Consider the following 22,238-nt stretch of genomic DNA (forward strand, 5'->3'; position numbering starts at 1 on the left):
AACGAAGAAGACAACAATGAAGACGGCATACGTGTTTTTCGCTATTGCAATGTGTATTCGGTTGCGCGCGAACGCGAACCCCCTGACCCCAACCCCCCCCCCCGCCGTTAATGATTCACTTCCCCATAGCACACAGAACTACGAAATAGTCTCCGATACACCATCATGGTGTGATAGGCTCATAACGTGGTACTCCCTTTCCTACGTAGTCAAATCCCTATTAGTGTTGGCGATACGGCAGCATCGTGCAGACTATCTGCATGAGGAAATGGAGAAGGAGAGCCTACCGCGCTCGTACCCCGGTATACAGAAAAAGATCCCCTATGTTCAGTTATCCCCAGGCCTCCGAACCCCTCGATCTATAATATCGACATTCATTTGCGTTCTTCTGTAAATAAAGAAATGGAAAGATTGTACAACCCTGTGTTTGACTGCCAAGCCAGGAAAAATGTAAATGCTGCTTTTATTTTGTATTGTTTAGGAAGTTAATATGACTGAATGTTTAGTGAGTGTAGTTTATTGAGGACAGTTAGAGGTACCGTTTTTTAAAATTTTGTAATGCATGTCCCGGTTTTGACATAGCGCCATTTAGAAATTGTTAGTTAAAATTTTTCTTGCATAGTTATGGTCAGTGTAGAGGCCACAGAAGAGTGCTCGCCGGGTCAGGGAATGAAGACAACGCAGTTATGTGATCCTTCATGCTTCGCGTTAGGATCACAAGGAGGGTGTGTAGCCATCTGAGTTGGCCACTTCCCGACTTAAAATGGAGAACCGCAAAGGCTGAAGGGAAGTTCAGCCAACACAGGCAAAGACTGGCAAATACAGAAATCATGTATATTGGAACCTGCAAAACAACCAGACAGCACTGAAACCAGCAGCCATCTGCATAGTAATGCAGCAGCCATCTACATAGTAATGTGCGATTACCAGGCACAATGGCAACAGTTAAGGTAAATAAAGCCAAGCCAGACTCCTCGGCGCCAGCAGGAGCCAAGACAAAGGAAGGCCAACGGACATTTAGGGACCGCCCAACCATCAGGGAACCGCTCCAGCATTGGAGAAATCGATCCAAGTGATCGGAAAGTAGTCCAATCACTTGGAACCAGGTACGGGGTCCGCCCTGAAGGGCGGGAAGCCCCTGGGGACTATAAAGTAAAGCCCCAAGTTCAAATCGTCCTTCTTTGGCAGGGTCACTCAGCAACTTGAACCAAACCTTGACAGTGACCTGTCTTGTTGCCTCCAAGCAAGTAAGTCTCAAGTCAATGCTCACAACAAGATAGGCGCTCTTAGCTACCAGTCCATACCAGCTTTTGAATCCCGCAGACTCAGGACCTGAACGAAAGGCCATTTGTTCCCCTGACCCGGTGGGCCAGTCCGAAGCCAAGTATAGACCTGTTAGTTATAGAAATAGCCTAGAAAGTAGAGTTTATGCATGAGTAGTGATTTACTGTGTATAATAAATGTGTTTTGATTTGAATCTTACTAATTGGTGTGTTGAGTTATTGATCATTACTTGAACTTGAACCTCGTGGCGGTATCATAAAGATACCTGGCGACTCTAGAGCAAAGGTTATAAAACAGAGCCAATTGAACCAACCAAAAGTTAGCAACAGGAGGAAGGGTTCACCAGCCGGGAGGAGCTAAGGGAGAGGGTAGAGCTGCCAAGGGTGAGTGAATTTAGGTATCTGAAGGTTAGGGACTTTGCGGGGGAAAGGTCTGAAGGGGTTCCCTCGGTTGCCGGGATGCACCCTGCTGGAGCTCCTGCTGCATCTGGATATGGAAGGGGAGGGAAGAGTTAGGGATATGTACAAGTGGCTGGGGGGGGGGGGGGGGGGGGGGGTGCAGGGAGGCGAGCGGGTGGTGAAGATCAAGGAGAAATGGAAAGCAGAGTTGGGAGGAGAGATCAATTGGGAGTATGGAGTGAGGCACTGCGTAATGTAAACGGGGCCTCCTCTTGTGCAAGGCTGAGCCTGATACAGTTTAAGGTGGTGCACAGGGTGCATATGACTCGGGTAAGAATGAGTGGGTTCTTTCAGTGGGTAGCAGATGAGTGTAAGAGGTGTGGGCGTGGAGCAGCGAATCACGCGCACATGTTTTGGGGTTGTGAAAACTTGGGAAGATTCTGGGCAGGGGTGTTCGCGGTGTTAGCCAGGATAGTGGAGGAGGGAGTGGACCCGGACCCGTTGGTGGCGATATTTCGGGTTTCGGAGAAGCCGGAGCTCATGGAGAGGAGTAAGGCGATGTCACCAAAGAGAAAATGCTGGAAAATCTCAGCAGATCTGACAGCATCTGCAGGGAGAGAAAAAAGCTAACATTTTGAGTCCAGGTGACCCTTTGTCAAAGTCTTGTCATCTGGACTCAAAACGTTAGCTCTTTTCTCTCCCTACAGATGCTGCCAGGCCTGCTGAGATTTTCCATCATTTTCTCTTTTGGTTTCAGATTCCAGCATCCGCAGTAATTTGCTTTTATTTAGTAAGGCCGATGTCGTGGCCTTCGCCTCTCTGATTGCACGGGGGTAAATTTTACTGGAGTTGCGGTCGGCATCGCCACCGTGGGTAGCAGCATGGTTGGGTGACCTGTATGACTTCCTGTGGTTGGAGGAGATAAAATATGAGTTCAGGGGCTCATCAGGGGAGTTTGAGAAAAGGTGGGGGATGCTTAATAATAATAATCGCTTATTGTCACAAGTAGGCTTCAATGAAGTTACTGTGAATAGCTCCTAGTCGCCACATTCCGGCGCCTGTTCGGGGAGGCTGGTACGGGAATTGAATCCACGCTGCTGGCCTTGTTCTGTTTGTGACAGTGACAGTGTTTGTGGAACTGTTCGTCATGGTGGGGGGGGGGGGGGGGGGGGGGGAGGGGGAGAAAGGGGAAAAGTTTGTACAAACTGTATAATTTATTGCTGTGAAGAATGTTTCCCGGGGTGTTTATGTGCTGTAACCTGTTTTGATACATGTTTGTAATACTACACTTTTAAAAAAGAGTCCAGTTCCAACATGGCACCAGGCTTGTGGAGAGCTTAGACATGGCTGAGTCCTTCAGGATGAAGGCATTGTGGCTGCTGCAAGGATAGTGGGCATTGTCTGACATGATAGTTTATGAATGGGAGCACGTTGATCGCACATTAATGGATTGGAGAGTTTTGCAGTTCCTGTACCTCTCCACATTGATACATGGAGCCTGCAGAAGCACGTGAATGCAGTTGAAGGATTCCTGCACCAGTGGGAACCCTGCTACCGTGACAAAGCTGCATGTCCGCTCATCCTGCTTCTCTCTGCTTTAGAGAGAAAATTATTAAATTTGTCTCTCCTCACATACAGGGCATCCATCATCAACCATGTTCCAACTTACTACCCTGGATGGAGCGATGGTCAGTGAACTGGAATACATTGAGAATGTTGCCAGCTCCTATCTGGAAGAATCTCTCATTGAAGTTTAGAACGATGGTGATCTTAATGTTGACTAGCAATGCCATCCTCACCTGGTGTGATGCTGCATGTTCTGCTGAAAGAGGTGGTGCAGTTCTGTGGCCACATCTTCGGTGAATCACAAGTGTCTTAGGCAATGGTGAGGTGGAGATGCTCCCTGAAAACCTTTCTTGGAGATATCTCCTCCTTCTCCACACTCAGTGCAGAGCTTCCTGCAACTGCTGCCCCATAACTGTTAAAGTCTTTGTGCGGATAGGTCAGCAGACCCCTGACTTCCCTGTAAGGATGCAGAACCTTCCCTGCCAAATCTAACAATTCACCATTATACCTCCAAACAAACTCTCCAGATCACTTCCAAAGCTTTGCACAGTAGCTAAAAAAATCCCTCCACCTGTAAATTGTGTGGCTGGCCCTTTGAATAATATTGGTGTGGCAGTGGGGAGGGAGTGGGGTTCCTCGTGCATCTGAATGCATGCCCAATTGTATTAACACAGGTGCTGCACAGTATAAGTTATGAAAGTTGTGTCATATCAGCTGGAACATAATTGATGTATCTTTCCATTTTGAAATAAATTTTAAAAATCCACCTGTACCTCTGCTGCTTAGGGTTTTTGAAAATGCTTTCATGGAATATACACGTTGGAACAGGAGAAGGATGCCACGTGTTTTGGGCAGCTGGACTGCCATTTTAAAAAGGGTAATGGTGGAAAATGGGCACTAGAGGATTTGCCACCATTACACACCCACCCTGATTGGCATTGGGATTGGGCTGACACGCTACTGTCCATTCTGCAAACACCAAGACTGAACATGGGTGAATAATTCACATTCTTCCCAATTTCATAGGCATCAAGTGGAGGGAAATAAATTACAGTAGATATTCAATAGATTTATAAATTATGCCCATTATAATTATTGGTTTAACGATTCCTGGAATGAAGGGCTTACCTAATGAAGGAAGGCTGAACAGGTTGGTCCTATACCTGTTGGAGTTTAGAATAATGAGAGGTGATCGCATTGAAATATAAATCCTGAGGGGACTTGACAGGGTGGATACCAGGAGGATGTTTCCTCTTGTGGGGGAAGCTAAAACTAGGAGTCACAGTTTAAAAATAAGACTATCTCCCATTTAAGATTGATATATATTTTTTAATTTTTCCAATTAAGGGGTAATTTACCATAGACAAACCACCTACTTTGCACATCTTTGGGGTGAGACACACACAGGGAGAATGTGCAAACTCCACATGGACAGTGATCGGGACCGGGGCCAGGATCGAACCCGGGTCCTCGGTGTTGTGAGGCAGCGGTGCTAACCACTGTGCCACCATGTTGTCCCCTATTCAAGACAGATATAAGAGGATTTTTATTTTCTCTCAGAGGGTCACTGATCTATGGAATTCTCTTCCCCAGACAGCAGTGGAGGCTTGGTGATTGAATTTATTCAAGGCTGCGTTACATGCATTCTTGACAAACAAGGGAGTCAAGGGTTATTGGGGGCAGATAGAAAAAAGGCCACAATCAGACCAGCCATGATCTGATCGAATGGAAGGACTAGCTCAAAGGGCCAAATGGCATACTCCGGTTCTTAATCTTGCGTTGCACTGTTCCTGTCCATGTCAATGTGTTAATCTGAATGTTAACCTGCCAGTTCTTATTTATTGCATCCCACAATATTGTTCGATATTTCTAATACAGTTTTGGTGAGCTTATGATGATACAATGCACTCAATTAATTTTAATACAGCAAATTCCAGAACTTAGCTACAATACTTTTGAACTATTTACTTCCAAAACTCTGTTGCAATAACAAAACTGCACTTTCCGAAATTACTCTTCAGAACAGTTTCCAGCAATATTATAAATTAACATTACAGCTAATAATTGTAGCACATATGCTTGCCTCAGGCACGTTCAAAGAGCAAATTGACTAATTTGTACATCACAAATATGGTTTTATCATAATAATTACTAGATGTTAAAAAACTACAATCCGCCTATGGCAACTGGAATAAATTTGTGGATTACAAGCTGCACTTCATTGAATGTTTAAGCTGCCAGGAGCTTAATTACAACCCAATATCACACAAGAAATCATTTACAAATGCCATAAGCATCTCAAATGGAGAAATAGAAACAAACATTTTGTTTAAAATTACATAACTTTCAAATAATTACCATTGCCATGCATAATCAAGCTTTAAAAACAGGGGAAAGTTGTAATTAAAGTAGAAAGCCAGTTAAAGTAATTTGTGAAGTAGAGAATTTTGGGAGGCAGAGAGACTCAGAAAGGAGTTGAAGTAAATATTTTAGTTTTCAAATCCATTTTAAATTATTTTCTCTTACTACATCCCAATTAAAGCAGATAACAGATAAAACATAATAATTACGAGCTTTAATTTGTCAAATCTGGTCTTAAATACTGAAAACTGAATGAACCATTCTGGCATGACTTGAAAAATGTGTTTTTCAAAATGGGATAATCAGTCAATGCCATTGTCAATTGTAATATCACGTGGCAAAAGCAGAGTCACTATGAATTATTTGCGCCCACCCCCCTCCCCAAACATGCACATACACATTTTAAACCATAATGGTCAGAAACTACTCTAAGCCTCAGGAAGGAGGTTTAGGCAGCACTTCTGTTTTGGTCTGTGGTCAGGGACAGATGGGTGTGACTGCAAGTGAGGCAGGTGTTGGCACCCAAAAAGTAGCAATGAGGAAGTCTCAGCTCCTGTAATTATTCAACAAATTTAAGGTTCTTGTGGCGTGTAAATAAGACAAACAGAAAGGAAAAGGAAGTGGGTAACATTGATAATAAAGGATGACATATGGACATTAGTAATAAAGGAACTTGGCTCAGAAAATCAAGATGTAGAATCAGTATGGGTGGATATTAGGAATATTAGGGCTCAAAATACACTGGTGGGAGTAGTTTATAGACCCCAAGAATATTTATACCATTGGACAGTGAATTAAACACAAAATTATTGGAACTTGTAACAAAAGCAACACGATAATTATGAGGGACTTCAACCTTCATATAGATTGGACCAAATTGACAAAGGTGATCTGGAAGATGAGTTCTATACAATTATTTTGTGACAGTTTCTTGGAGTGAATTGTTGTGGAACCAACTAGGGTTAAAGCTATATTTGATCAATTATTGTGCAATGAGTCAAGTTAATTAGAAATTTCATAGCAAAAGATCCACTGGGAAATAATGATCATCATACAATTGAATTCCACTTTCAGTTTGAAAATGACATCCTCCATTTATAACCAAGAATTTTAAACTTAAGAAAAGGCCAATTACACAGGTATGAGGAGAGAGTTGGCTAAGGTTTTTGGGCAAATAGTCTAAAAGTTATGATGGTAAATAAACAGTGGGAAGCATTTGAAGAAATAATTCAAAATGCTCAAGAAAAATACATTCCACTGAAAAACAAAAAGTTAGCAAGGTAGATCCATTCATGGATTAAAAAGGAGGTTAAAGATAGTATTGGATTCGAAGAAGAAGCTTATAATGTTGCACAGAAAAGTAGTAAGCCTGAGGATTAAGAGTGGGCAGGGGGTCACCAAAACATTGATAAAAAGAGAAAAAATAGAATATGAGAGTAAAGTAGCCAAGAATATAAACAGATTGTCAGAGCTTTTCTGAGCATATGAAAAGAGCGCAGCTAAAAAAAACATTGTTCCCTTAGAAGCAGGGACAGGAGATGTTATCGTGGGAAATAAAGAAATGAGAGCGATATTGAACAAATATTTATCTTCGCAGTAGAAGACACAAGTTGCATACCAGGGATACAGTTTAACCTAGGGGCCATTAAGAGTGAGAAAAGTAAGGTAATTAATAGCAGCAGTGAAAAAGTACTGGAGATACACAAGGGACTAAAATTTAAAACAATCACCAGAAACTGATGGCCGATATCCTAGGGTTCTAAAAGAGATAGCTGTCGAAAGAGTGGATACATTCACTATGATTTTCCAATATTCCCTAGATTCTGGAGCAGTCCCAGCAAATTGGAAGCTGGCAAATGTGACACCACTATTGAAGAAAGGAGGGAAAGTGGAAAAAGGTATAGGCCAGTTATTGGAAAAGTTATTGGAAAATGACATCAGTCATTGGAAAAATGCTGAAATCCTTCATTATGTAAGTTTTAACAATGTACTTAGAAAAGCACAATATGATTGGAATAAGTCAACATGGTTTTCCGAAAAGGAGTTTTTTGAGTATGTAAAAAGTAGGGTAGATAAAGGATACTAGTAGATGTAGTAAACATGGATTTCCAAAAGGCATTTTTTAAGGTGCCACACAAATGTTAACACACAAGATGAGGGTTCATGCATCTGAGGATGATATATTGGAATGGATAGAAGTTGGGTTAACAGACAGGAAGCAGGAAGTAGGATAATTGAGCCATTTTCAAGTTGGTAGGCTGTGACTAGTGGAGTGCTGCTCCAGGACTCCAACATTGGCTGTAAAGTGCTTTGTGACATACTGAGGTTGTATCTAAATGCAAATATTTATTTCTTTAAGAACAAAAAGAAATGGGTAATATATCTACTCCATGGATGGTGTGGTGTTGAAATTAGTTATGGACGAAAGGCACTTAGTAAACTCGCTGCTAAACATAACCAAACAATGTGGAGTAGCAATGTTTAAAGTCAATAGGTTGATGAATGACACATAGAAAACAACAGAGTACAAATCAGAGAAGATTGTGACCAAACTGCACAATGCCACACCTTGAACACTGTGTGGTTATGGGCAATGAGAAAATGGGAAGCGTTCATATGCAGGAGGCAGTGCAGAGAAGTGCCACAGCTTTGATCCCTGGTATCAGGGATCTGAGTTCTGAACACGTACTGGAGAAAATTGGGCTCTTCAGCCTTGAGAGCAAAGGTGTCACATGAGGTGATAGGAATTATCAAAAGGTAACGCTGGAGTATCTAAATTAAACAGTGGGAGTAGGACAAGGAGACATAGATTCAAGCTGGTGAAACGTAACTGTAGAATTGATAATAAGAAGATCCTCTTCACACAAAAAGCAATCAACATGTGGAATGGATTCTGGATTGGGTGTTGGAGATGAAAATCACGGAATATGAAACAATGAGATGTAGCACTGAAGGGAGTGTAATCTTGTTCTGTATATTGAGATGTAACTTATGATGGTATGACTTTTGTCCTTTCTTTGACGACATATCCAAGAGAGGTGATCATACCAGCTACATGATTGTCCAGTGCTGCTGGAGAGGGTTTAAACTAATATAAATTTTATAAATGACCTGGAGGAGGGCGTAGAAGGATGGGTGAGTAAATTTGCAGATGTCACTAAAGTTGGTGGAGTTGTGGACAGTGCAGAAGAATGTTACAAGTTACAGAGGTTTTTAGATAAGCTGCAGAGCTGGGCCGAGAGGTGGAAAATGGAGTTTAATGCAGAAAAGTGTGAGGTGATTCATTTTGGAAGGAATAACAGGAAGACAGAGTACTGGGCTAATGGTAAGATTCTTGGCAGTGTGGATGAACAGAGAGGTCTCGGTGTCCATGTACATAGATCCCTGAAAGTTGCCACCCAGGTTGAGAGGGTTGTTAAGAAGGCGTACGGTGTGTTAGCTTTTATTGGTAGAGGGATTGAGTTTCGGAGCCATGAGGTCATGTTGCAGCTGTACAAAACTCTGCTGCGGCCGCATTTGGAGTATTGCGTGCAATTCTGGTTGCCGCATTATAGGAAGGATGTGGAAGCATTGGAAAGGGTGCAGAGGAGAGTTACCAGAATGCTGCCTGGTATGGAGGGAAGATCTTATGAGGAAAGGCTGAGGGACTTGAGGCTGTTTTCGTTAGAGAGAAGAAGGTTAAGAGGTGACTTAATTGAGGCATACAAGATGATCAGAGGATTGGATAGGGTGGACAGTGAGAGCCTTTTTCCTCGGATGGTGATGTCTAGCAAGAGCGGGAATACCTTTGAATTGAGGGGAGATAGATATAAGACAGATGTCAGAGGTAGGTTCTTTACTCAGAGAGTAGTAAGGGTGTGTAATGTCCTGCCTACAACGGTAGTGGACTCGCCAACACTAAGGGCATTCAAATGGTCATTGGATAGACATATGGACGATAAGGGAATAGTGTAGATGGGCTTTTGAGTGGTTTCACAGGTCAGCGCAACATCGAGGGCCGAAGGGCCTGTACTGCGCTGTAATGTTCTATGTTCTATGTTCTAATGTGGCAGGGGGATGGGAACTGTGCAGGAAGTCAGAGGGAAGTAAAGTGGGGACAGAAACAAAAGGCAGTCAGGGGAAAAGTGAAAGTCAGAGAAACCAAAGTCAAAAATCAAAAGGGGCCACAGTACAGACTGCAGAGACTGTGGATAACTCAGTGAATGGGTCCAGTAAGGCTAAGAAAAATAAAACACACACAAAATGTGACCGGCAGATGGTCTGAGAAAGCATGGCAGAGAGCAAGGAAAGTCTAGATTAAATTGCATTTATTTCATTGCAAGAGGCCTAACGGGCAAGGCAGATTAACTCAGGGCATGGGTGGGTACATGGGACTGGGGTACTGTAGCTATTACTGAAACATGGCTAAGGGAGGGGCAGGACTGGCAGCTCAATGTTCCAGGGTACATATGCTATTGGAAAGATAGAACAGGAGGTAAGAGATGAGGGGGAGTTACGGATTTGATTAGGGAGAATATCACGGCAGTACAGAGAGGGGTTATATCCAAAGATTTGCCCACTGAGTCTATGTGGGTCGAACTGAAAAATAAGAAGGGATAGATCACTTTGATAGGATTGTACTTTCTAGGGAGAACAATCCCATTTTATTCAATATTTCCTCATAGCTAATACCCTCCATACCCGGCAACATCCTGGGAAGCCTTTTCTATACTCTCTCCAAAGCCTCCACATCCTTCTGGTAGTGTGGTGACCAGAATTGGACACAGTATTCCAAATGTGGCCTAATCAACATTCTATACACCTGTAACATAATTAGCGAACTTTTATACTCGATGCCTTGTCTGATGAATGCAAGCATGCCATATGCTTTCTTTACCACCATTTCCACCTGTACTGCCACTTTTAAGGATCTGTGGACCTGCACGCTCAGATCTCTTGGTGTGTCTATGCTCCTGATAGTTCTGCCATTTATTTTATAGCTCCCACCTGAAATGGATCTACCAAAATGCATCACCTCGCATTTGTCCGGGTTAAATTCCATCTGCCATTTCTCCGCCCAATTTTGCAGCCGATCTATTTCCTGCTGTATTCTTTGCTAATCTTCATCACTATCCGCAACTCCAGCAATCTTAGTATCATCCGCAAACTTGCTAATCAGATCCGCTATGTTTTCTTCCAAGTCATTTATACATATTACAAACAGCAATTTGTTCTGTACTGATCCCTGCGGAACACCACGAGTTACAGACCTCCATTCGTAAAATCACCCTTCCACTGCTACCCTCTGCCTGCTATGGCCAAGCCAGTTCTGAATCCATCTAGCTAATTCACACCTGACCCCATGTGATTTAATCTTTTGCATCAGCCTGCCACGAGGGACCTTGTCAAACTGTCCCAATGCTCTTTCATTTCCTCTTTGTCAACAGGTCAGTTACAGCAATGAGAATCACAAAACATGCAGCAATGAGAATCACTACCATGGTGGTGATATTATTATTGATCTGGGGCGGGATTCTCCGACCCCCCGCCAGGTCAGAGAATCGCCAGGGGCTGGCGTGAATCCCGTCGCCACCGGCCGCCGAATTCTCCGGCACCGGTTAGTCGGCGGGGGCGGGAATCGCGCCGTGCCGGTCAGCGGGCCCCCCCGGCGATTCTCCGGCCCGCAATGGGCCAAAGTCCCGCTGCTGTCATGCCAGTCCTGTCGGCGGGACAAGGCGGCGCGGGCGGGGCTCTGGGGTCCTGGGGGGGGGGGCACGGGGCGATCTGGCCCCAGGGGGTGCCCCCACGGGTGGCCTGGCCTGCGATCGGGGCCCACCGATCCGCGGGCGGGCCTGTGCCGTGGGGGGCACTCTTTTCCCTCCGCCTCGGCCATAGCCTTCACCATGGCCGACGCGGAAGAGACCCTCCCCTGCGCATGCGCGGGGATGACGTCAGCAGCCGCTGACGCTCCCGTGCATGCGTGGACTTCCGCCAGCCGACAAAGTCCTTTCAGCTCCGGCTGGCGTGGCGCCAAAGGCCTTCCACGCCAGCCGGTGGAGCGGAAACCACTCTGGCGCGGGCCTAGCCCCTCACGGTGAGGGCTTGGCCCCTAAGGGGCGGCCCGACGCCAGAGTGGTACCCGCCACTCTATCTCGCCGGGACCCTCCGCCCTGCCGGGTAGGGGAGAATCCCGGCCCATATCTTGACAAAAGTGTTCTTTTTCCCTTTTTAAATTTGAAACTATGAAGTTATCACTGAGAAAGTGATTGTATAATATTTTGCATTGTGCAACAGCTAACTTACAGCCTCTGGGGAAATTTCACTTTACAGTTAAACACTGATTTCTTTGAAGTGTTAGTCACCTATTACATCTCAGTGGGAAACCAGGGGCGTCATTCTCCGCCGGCGGGAGTCTCCGTTTTGCCGGCGCCCGGGGGTTTCCCGACGGCATGGGGCTGCCCCACAATGGGAAACCCCATTGACCGGCCGGTGTTACGGAGACTCCCGCCGGCCGGTCGGGGCAGAAATGTGGCGGGGCGGGTAGGAGAATTTTGCCCCAGGTAACAAACTTTAAATTATGTTTTCAATTGATAGTCAAGTATGTTGTGTTCCTCTGGGAGACACTCTGATCCACTGAATGTAATCTAAGTGAAACCAGCAAAGAATGCTCAAAGAGCATCTTAGAAAGTTGATTTATGGTGTCAAATAAGACAGGATAAGGCAAGGTAAGGAACCGTAGTACATAAAGGACCATAGACAACTCTCTCCTTTAGAGAAAGACAAGTGGTTATTTAGCTTGAGGGGGTATCACTCCGCATCAAGCATGGGGAAAGGTAAACCTCCATGAACTTCCCCAAGCAGTACAGGGTATTGAACCCACACTGCTGGCATCATTGGGCACCATGTTCTAGCCAACTGAGCTAACTCATCCCCAATGAAACAGGACTTAATCTTCAAGAGAAAGATGTGACAAACATATGGTCAAACATAATCCAGTGATGAAGGAAGAGAGTGATAGCATGAAGAAAGGTGTACCAAGCCATCAGGGATACAAGTAAACTAACGGACAAGGGAGCTGAAAATCCATAATGGTGCTGGCATATACCAGGACAGCTGACATAAGGCTGGAACCCAGCAGACCTAGAGTTCTGTGTTCAGATCTGGGCACCACATGACAAGCTAGAAACATAATAGGCTTTGAGCAAGTGAAAAAGGGGAGGATAAAAAGAAGAACAAAAGGGAACATCTGCAACAGGGGAGATAGAATAGAATCCCGACAGTGCAGAAAGAGGTCATTTGGCCCATCAAATGCACCGACCCTCTGAAAGAGCACCCTACTTCAGTTCATTCCCTCATCCCATTTCCGTAACTCAATCTAACCTTTGCACACTAAGGGCGCGATTCTCCGGAAAGGTTTCCAAGTGTGGTAGCGAGCCGGAACAGCCGCGAGCATCCCGACGCTCGGCCCAGAGAGGCTGGCAATGCTATTCAACGTTAATTGGTCCACTTAATGAGGCCCCACGCGCTTCTCGGCGCAAATGAAGGCTTGCCAGTCCATTCTCCGCGACCATGCTAACAAGGTAAATCAGAACTTAAACAGCCCCTACACAGCTAATCCCAGTCAGCTCACAATCATGGCGCTGGGAATATCGGCCTGAAGATTCGGCGATGCAGACCTGGCCAGGCTCCCAGATGCGGTGGAGGCCAGGAAGGGCGTCCTGTTCCCCCGAGGGTCCCAGAGGGTAAGCCACAGGGCGGCCAGTGCTGCTTGGGACGAAGTGGCAGCGGCTGTAAGCTCTGGGAGTATAACCAGACGACTGGCCTCCAGTGCTGTAAAAAGGTCAACAACCTACACCTGGCAGAATGGATGAGTCGACACCAACGCCCCGGAGACATTTCTGCCCCCACACGAGCATCCCCCTCCTCCAACTCTCCATGCGACCCACAATCCTCCCTTCACCCCCCCCCTCTCCATTTAAACCTCCCCCACCCAGCCCTTCCTTCACACCTGCCCACCACTGTGAACCACTCATGTGGCTAATCATACACTCTCTGTGTCTCCACAGGACAAGCTCTCGCACACCTGTTGAGAGAGGGTCCAGACTGGCGGCAGGGCGCCAGACTTAAGAATCCTCACCACCTTCGAGGAACGGGTCCTGGAGGTGACGTGGCGGCCGAGTACAGGGCAGTCACCCACGCAGAGGTTAGTGGAAGTTGCAGAGGTGAGGAACCAGCCGGCTCCACCCTGAGGACCTGTCAAACATGAGTTTTTATTGTCTTACTGAATGACCCATCCCTCCCAGTGACCAAATATCCATTCTCCCACAGGTCCTCCAGCCAACGGCACCAGCCCATATTGGGTGGCCCCCTCTCCAGTTTCCCATGAGAACACCTTGGAAGAGATCTCCAAGGAAGACAAGATCGATGCGTCACAGCTGTAATCCCCACCCTTCACCAGTGCAGATACACGCACTTCGGTGGGAAACGTTTGTTAGGCTTTTGGGGCACAATCTGGTGATCATCACACAGCTGCTAATGCACATCAGATGGATGCAGAAACCCCCAGGCGAGACGCAGTCGGAGGGCTGCTGGATCCCAGGACCCAGCTGGGCCCTAGCCTGATGCTGAGCCTCTGGTACACGATTACCCGGAGCTGATGGGGACGTTAGGGTGTGGTCAGGACAATCAGAGGGATTGTCCAGTAGGTCCATAGCCAATTGGGGGAGTCCCAGAGGCTACGGGCGCAGGAGTTGTCGGCGGCAATGCGTGGCGCCAAGTCCAACATTGCTAGAGTGTCGGTGGCAGTGGAGAGCCTGGTGCACGGCATCAGCACCATTGGTGATGGTGTCCGAGGCGTCGCGCAGTCGGTGACGGCCATGGCTGAGGGTCTCGAAGAATGTCCGATTGACTGGGGGAATGTAACAGGCTGACCTTGATGAGGTGCTGCAGGATATGTCGCTCTCTAAGATGGGAATGACCGAGGCGCCGCGGAGTTTGTCCCAGTCGCAGGTGGGCATTGCCGAGGCACTGCAGAGCATTGCTCAATCTCTGAGGAGCATCGCTGAGGGCGCCTGCACCTTGGTGCCATCAAAGAGTTGCCAGGGAGAAATTGGGCAGAAAAATTGGGATAGTAAAAACATTGGGGCTTAACAGTTTCTATGAGGTCATAGTATCTTGGAGCTTTTTCTTAACACAATGTATTACATTCAACCACTACGGTTACATAAAACTGTGAGTCAAGTTTTCCATCGCAACATTAACTACTGTTCTTACCAAGCTTAACTGTAGGTTACAGGTGCTGCCTGGGATTTCGGTAAGCCCCTGTGATTAGAAAAGAATCATTCAATTAAAACAAATAATGAGATGAAAATAATGAAAAGTACCATTAAGGCAACTGAAATTCTAAATGTTGTTTTCACATTCCTTTAACACAGTTCCAAAATATCACACATGTTTAGACTGGAAAATAGAAAAAGTTCAAGGAAGTTCTATTCACACAAGTAACTACAGAAATGAAAATATAATCTGGAATTATCTTCCCCAAAAGGCCATGGATGCTGGATCTATTGAAATTAACAAGATGGAGATCAACAGATTTTTAATAAGAACAATTGGCAAGTGATATGGAGCAAAAGCAGGTAAATGGATTTAAGATACAGAGCAAGAATTACCCAGTAGTAGAACAGACACAGGGAGCTGAATGGTCTACTCCTGTTCCTTTGCTCTGTCCTATGGTGCTGTTGTTACCCAATGGCTCAGTGGCTTAGTTCCGTGGATGAGCAGGTTTTGGGTTAAGTTCCACTGTACAACCTGAGCACATAATAGGGGCTGACAATTACTGAGCAGGTTCTCACTGTTGGTGTAATTTTACTTCAGAAGAGATATGGGGCTGGATTCTCCGCATCCCAACGTCATAATAGCGGCCGGCGCTGGGGCAGAAAATCCAGTTTGATGCCGTAATCAGGGCCCGGCGCCGGTTCGGCGATTCTCCGGGCACCGAAAATCGGCGTCACCGGGGAGTACACCCGCCGCCGGAGGCCATTGCCAGAGGCCCGCTCCGACACCCTCCGCCCCCGACCGGCCGAGTTCCCGAAGGCGTAGAACTAACCTGCTATTGCCGGTCGGGATATTCACGTGGCGGCTGCGGACTCAGTCCGAGTCCGTCCTGGTCGGGGGCAGGACGATCGGAGGCCAGGGGGGGGGTCTTCTCGGCAGCCAGGGAATTGATGTGTGAGGTTTGAGGGTCGGGCGCGCGGCCGATGGGGGGGGGGGGCCTCCTTTTTGGTTTACCTCCGCGGTTTGAGTCCACCATGGAGTACGGGGCGGCCGCTGGTGGCCGCCACCGTGCGCATGTGCGGCCTCTGACCCGGAAGTGCGGGGGCCCGTATCGGCAGCAAAAGCTGCGAAATTCAATCCGGGTCCCTGCTAGCCCCTACATGGCTGTGAATTCGTTACACTTTTTTCCAGGAATTTCAGAAGTAAAACTCCACCGTTTTGACGCCGGCTTGGGGACATTGTCTTAATAACGGAGAATTCAGCCCATGATACCAAGTCCTATACGCCAGCTCATCCTTAACAGGATGTTAAGGAATCCATCCCATTTTTTGAAAAAGTGCAGTGTGTTCTAAATATGTCCTGGTCAACAGTCATCCTCAGGCCAACACCAGTAAAACATATTAAATTGTCACTAATCTCAGTAACATTTGTTAATCCTTGCCATAAGCAAACTAAACAAATGTTTTTTTTAAATTAACATATCATTAAGGATTTCACATCTAATGGTGCACTGGTTCAGAACTACTTTGGAATCTTCTGATGATGCTATATAAGTGTAATTTATTTTCTCTTAGTAACACTATGGTTAATAAAAATTGTGAATTCATTTCTTATCCTTCACCTTCTCAATAGTAAGAGGTATCAAGAATAGTGAAATCCTTGCTAATGTGTTTTTTTTAAAAATGTTTTTATTGTGTTTTTGGTATACATAACAAAATATAAATACACACAGAACAATAAGAATTTTGCGATGCCCCGAACATTATTTACATCACGGTCAGTTTTTGCTATTTACATGGGTTTATTTCATCGTTTCTTCTTTTCACTGTTTTTTTCCCCCCATGCCGCCTTCCTGCCTGTGTTCCCTTCCCTTTTCTCCCTTTTGGCTCCCTCCGTTGTTGTTCCTGCCCCCCCCCCCCCCCACCCTTAACAGTGATCCCTGGCTCTCTTGCTGGGTTTGGTTGCGCTTTCTTATTTCCCCGGACACCCCTCCCCCCCTCCCTTCTTCCCTTTTGTGTCTTGGTTACTTTCTCTTTATCCTTGGCTACCTAGTTGCTGGCCACAAACAGGTTCTGAAACAGCCGGGTGAATGGCTCCCATGTTTTGAGGAAGCCATCTTCCGACCCACGGATGGCGAATTTGATTTTCTTCATTTGGAGAAATTCCAATAGGTTGCACAACATGTCTGCAGCTGCTGAGCGCCAGCCAAGCAGGATTCTACGGCGGGCGATCAGGGAGGCAAAGGCAAGAGCTTCGGCCCTCCTCCCCATGAAGAGATCTGGCTGATTTGATAACCCGAACACCACCACATTCGGGCATGGCTCCACCCTAATCCTCACCACTTTGGACATAGTCGCGAAGAAGGCTACCCAGTACCCGGCAAGTATGGACTGGTCTTTTCCATGAGTCCCAGCGCTAGTTTTCCTGCTAGTGTGGTGGCTCCCCTCCCAGGAGTTACTGTTTTCCCTTTCCTCGCCCGCTCTCTGAAATTCCTACCCGCTCTATCCCCTGTCTTACCCTGTACTTTTCTGGACACCACTAATCCTTCCCTCTATCGCTACCCTTGTTGTTCAGAATGAGGCCACATTCTCCGGTGTAAAGCGGTCTCTTTGGTGGTGGCCTGCTGTTGATTGTACAGGTTGCAGTGGGGGGGGGGGTTCTTCTCTCCCCTCCCCCCATGTCAGCCCATTGCGGCGTTGCCGTTTCTTTCCATGGGCTCCTCATCGTTTTCCCTGTTGCTGCTTTTCCATCCCGCATTCCATGACAAACTTATCCTCCCCCGCCGGAACTGTAAAAAATGTTCTTTGCCCTGGTACGTGACCCAGAGCTTGGCTGGGTACAACATACCAAACCATACGCTGCTCTTTGCCTTGTTGAACTCGGCCCGATGCTTGGCCAAGTCAGTCCCAATGTCCTGGTATATTTTTATCTTATGACCTTCCCAGTTGCAGTTTTTGGACTGCCTGACCCAGTGCAGGATTCTCTCCCGGTCCTGGTATCAGTGCATTTTCGCTATAACTGCCCTTGGCTGGTCTCCGGCTTTGGGTTTTGGTTGGAATGATCAGTGGGCTCGGTCTATTTCTGGTGGGTTGGGGACGGTCTCCCTTCCCACCAGGTTGCCCAACATTTGGGCCATATAGTCTGTGGGGTCCCTACCTTCGATCTCCCTCTGGCAGGCCCACGGTTCGTATATTTTGCCACCTTGCCTGGTTTTCTTGGTCCTCGACCTTTCCTTTTAGGCTGTCCTGTGTTGCGACCAACCTCACCATCTCTTTTTTCAGGGTGACAATCCGGTCATGCTGGTCCGTAGTGGCCCTTTACAGGTCTGTGATCGTCGCCTCCTGGGCCCCTAATCGCTTTCCAGCTTTGTCCAGGGCGAGCTGCATTTGTGCCAGAGCTTCGGCTACCGCACCCTACACCGCTTTTCCCCTGTTGTTCTGCTAAGGTCGTGGGGGGTGAATTGTTGAGTTTTTAGGCGGTTTTCCACTGAAACGTGGCTATTTTGCAGGTTTACGGGAGGAAAGCCCCCTGATGTGCGACTTCTCAGCATATCGTCGTCACCGGAAGTGCTAATGTGTTATTTTACAGGAGGCTGAAAAACTATTAATCAATTGTTTTTAATCTAACCTACAGGTCAAATAGTATCAGCAGTGATGTCATCAGGTAATAAGGACATGGTGATTCTTTTTAAAGAAATTTACAAAATTGCAATGTGCAACATTAAATATATGGGGCGAGATTCTCCGACCCCCCCGCCGGGTCGGAGAATCACCGGGGGCTGGCGTGAATCCCGCTCCCGCCGGTTGCCAAATTCTCCGGCACCGGATATTCGGCGAGGGCGGGAATCGCGCCGCGCCGGTTGGCGGGCCCCGCCCCCGCGATTCTCCAGCCCGGATGGGCCGAAGTCCCACTGCTAGGATGCCTGTCCCGCCGGCGTGGATTAAATCACCTCTCTTACAGGCGGGACAAGGCGGCATGGATGGGCTCTGGGGTCCTGGGGGAGGCACGGGGCGATCTGGCCCCGGGGGGTGCCCCCACGGTGGCCTGGCCCGCGATTGGTGCCCACCGATCCGCGGGCGGGCCTGTGCCGTGGGGGCACTCTTTTCCTTCCGCCTTCGCCACGGTCTCCACCATGGCGGAGGCAGAAGAGACACCCTCCACTGCGCATGCGCGGGGTGCCGTGAGCGGCCGCTAACGCTCCCGCGCATGCGCCGCCAGGCAATGTCATTTCCACGCCAGCTGGCGGGGCACTTCCGCCAGCGGGTGGAAATCAGTCTGGCGTGGGCCTAACCCCTCAACGTTAGGGCTCGGCCCCCCAAGATGCGGAGGATTCTGCACCTTTGGGGCGGCCCAATGCCCGACTGATTTGCGCCGTTTTTGGCGCCGGTCGGCGGACATCGCGCCAATACCGGAGAATTTCGCCCATGAAAAGATTTGACTTTTTCACAAGATCACCTCACATTCTTCTAAACTCCAATGGGTATGGCCCATCCTGCTTAACCTTTTTTCGTAAGACAATCCCTTTATCCCCCTGAATATAAATGGCAACCCTCCTCCTCACTATCTCCTTTGCCAAAGTCTCAAGTACAGTGTTGGCAAATCGCGGAGCTCACCCTCTGGCATGTTGTGGCACCCTGGTGTCTTTCACAGGTCAGAATCAGTTGTAGAATGATTTCCTGCACCTGCCCCAGCCACAATGCTCATTCCTTTTAAATAGTGCAAGTCAGCTTTAACTTACGGTGGCCTTTTAAGATTTTGTGCCTCTTGCTAATGTAATGCAGTCAATTAATGTGTTTAGCGTTGGCTGCACACTTGTGCTTGAAGCTGCTTGCGTTTGAACGAACTGGTGTGAGATAATCTTTCATCATGATCCCCCAGCCCATTTTGGGACCCGGTCCAATTTTGCGGCTAAGGCAAACCAGCTCCTGCTAACTGCACAGTTCATAAGGTAGTCATGCACACATCTATCAATGTGGTGCTTTCATAATGAAAACAATTTGTTTGAATATATGTCAGAAATTATTTGAGACTGTGATACTTCCAGCAATATGTATTTAAATAATTCAATATGGTGCTAGATCTGAATATAAACTCATTGGATGTCCCACTGAAGAAATTAAGAGTTATATCATATACTTTGCACAGAAACCTGAAACCTAAATCTAAATAAAAGTAAGCTCTATGAAGTATGTGCAAAATAATGAAAACCAATGAAGTAGCAATTCTGAAAGAAAAAACAAATGAATTGCTGATTTGAGAATGGGAACATAACATGTGTGTGGATAACGGAATAAAAATTAATTTAGCTAAATTCCTTTCTGCCACTGGCAGCAAACACTTTTTCACACAAAGGAGATTATTGAGGTTACAGAAGTAAGGTGAGTAAATGGTGTTAGGATTCAGGTAAGCCATCGCCTTACTGAGTAGCAGAACAGGTTCGAGGGCCTAAATGGCCTACTCCTGTTACTATTAATGCATCAAAAGCACAATCTATGATGTGACTTTGCAATAGCTCAGTGACTCAAACTTAACAATAGTATAAGCAATCTAATAACTTTCTCAGTGGCATAATTAACTGAATTGAAGTACCAGCTTTGGCTGCAATTTAAATGAACTATGTTCAGCAGCCAAATACTGCAGTCCTTGGCAGTTGATTTAGATATATGCATTATTATTGGCGCTGCAAGGTTTTTATGGAACTCCAAACTAGCAAAAAGGGTACCAGGGAATCAGTTTTAGGGCCTCTCTCATTTTTGTAATTCTCTCTGTTCCTAATTAATTCAACATCATTTTATACACCATTTTTTATACCCAATTAGGAAAAGTACTGTAAGTACTAGAGTAAAGGCAGAATGTAGTGCTAAGTAAATTTGAATTGTGCGACAATTTGAAATAAGTTACTTTGAATTAAGAGGAATAATATATAGAGTTATGCAATCTTATTATAGGCACAATCTATGTTTTTGCAAATGATATCAAAACAATGTAAATATGGGAAATACAGAAGGATATAAGCTTTATATGGTGGTGGTGTGTTACAGTTCATTGAGGGAGTCCAGGTTGCTGGAGCAACATGCCATATTACATGCATGTGATAGTCTGGAAATTTAGATAGCAATGGTGGAGGCTTCAATCTTCCATTACATAGCTGACCAGGAAGCTCTTCTGCTCTTATCGTCTGCCTTTGGCGTTTTTGGAAGGATCTGTAAATTGATACGTTAGGAACGCACCTTGAAGCTCCATATAGATAGGCGTAAAATAAATCTCTGAATCAGCAGAGTACAGTTCCTACTGCCGTTTGGTTACGTTTTATTGGACTGCTTCCAGAATTAAAGCCTGTGCCTATCAAGTTACCGGAGAACATTGTGCGGCAAGTGTTCTGCCACCACCAAGGTGTTTGAGGGTAGTTCAGAGGTAGAGCTGGATGCCAGCAGCATGAGTATGAAAGATGACGGGCGTCATTCTCCGACCCCCCGCCGGGTCGGAGAATGGCTGTTGGCCGCCGTGAATCCCGCCCCCGCCCCCGCCGAAGTCTCCGAAGGGAGAAAAGTCGGCGGGGCGTTAATGGCGCCGCTGCCGCGGAGAATGTCACGGGTCTGCGCAAGGCAGCCGATTTTCGGCCTGCCGATATTCTCCCTTCCGGATGGGCCGAAGTCCCGTCGACGTGATGACCGTTCACGTCGACGTGAATCAAACCTCCTGTTCATCGGCGTGACCCGGTGCTCCAGGCTCACGCCGACCAGCGAGGAGGTGAGTGACGGCCTGGGGGGTTGGCTCTGGGCAGGAAATGGCGTGGCCGCAGACTGATTGCGTGAGGAGAGGTGTGTCTCGGCTTGTGTGTGTGTGCGGCGGGGGGGGGGGGGGGGGGGGGGGGGGGGGTGGTTAGAGTAGGCTGGGCTCCGGGGGAGTGCCGGGAGGGGGTCCATGCCGGGGTGGAGGTTGGGGGTTGTGGAGGGGGTCCGTGCCGGGGTGGAGGTTGGGGGGGGGTCCGTGCTGGGGTGGAGGTTGGGGAGGGGGTCCGTGCCGGTGTGGAGGTTGGGGGGGGGTCCGTGCCGGGGTGGAGGTTGGGGAGGGGGTCCGTGCCGGGGTGGAGGTTGGGGGGGTCCGTGCTGGGGTGGAGGTTGGGGGTTGGGGAGGGGGCCGTGCCGGGGTGGAGGTTGGGGGGGTCCGTGCTGGGGTGGAGGTTGGGGGTTGGGGAGGGGATCCGTGCCGGGGTGGAGGTTGGGGGGGGTCCGTGCTGGGGTGGAGGTTGGGGGTTGGGGAGGGGGCCGTGCCGGGGTGGAGGTTGGGGGGGGTCCGTGCTGGGGTGGAGGTTGGGTGTTGGGGAGGGGGTCCGTGCCGGGGTGGAGGTTGGGGGGGTCCGTGCTGGGGTGG

General features: G+C 47.5%; 1 protein-coding gene across 2 annotated transcripts in view; it reads right to left on the reverse strand.

Moving 5' to 3' along the window:
- The window catches only part of LOC140408913 (uncharacterized), a 299,625-nt gene that overhangs the window by 6,562 nt on the left and 270,825 nt on the right, over positions 1 to 22,238 (reverse strand). For both annotated transcript variants that reach the window (XM_072496790.1, XM_072496791.1), the window contains one exon: positions 14,862 to 14,909. In XM_072496790.1, the coding sequence (XP_072352891.1) occupies positions 14,862 to 14,909 (48 nt within the window). The remainder of the gene's footprint in view (positions 1 to 14,861; positions 14,910 to 22,238) is intronic.

The sequence above is a fragment of the Scyliorhinus torazame genome, chromosome 3, assembly GCF_047496885.1.
Source record: "Scyliorhinus torazame isolate Kashiwa2021f chromosome 3, sScyTor2.1, whole genome shotgun sequence".
Lineage (NCBI taxonomy): Eukaryota > Metazoa > Chordata > Chondrichthyes > Carcharhiniformes > Scyliorhinidae > Scyliorhinus > Scyliorhinus torazame.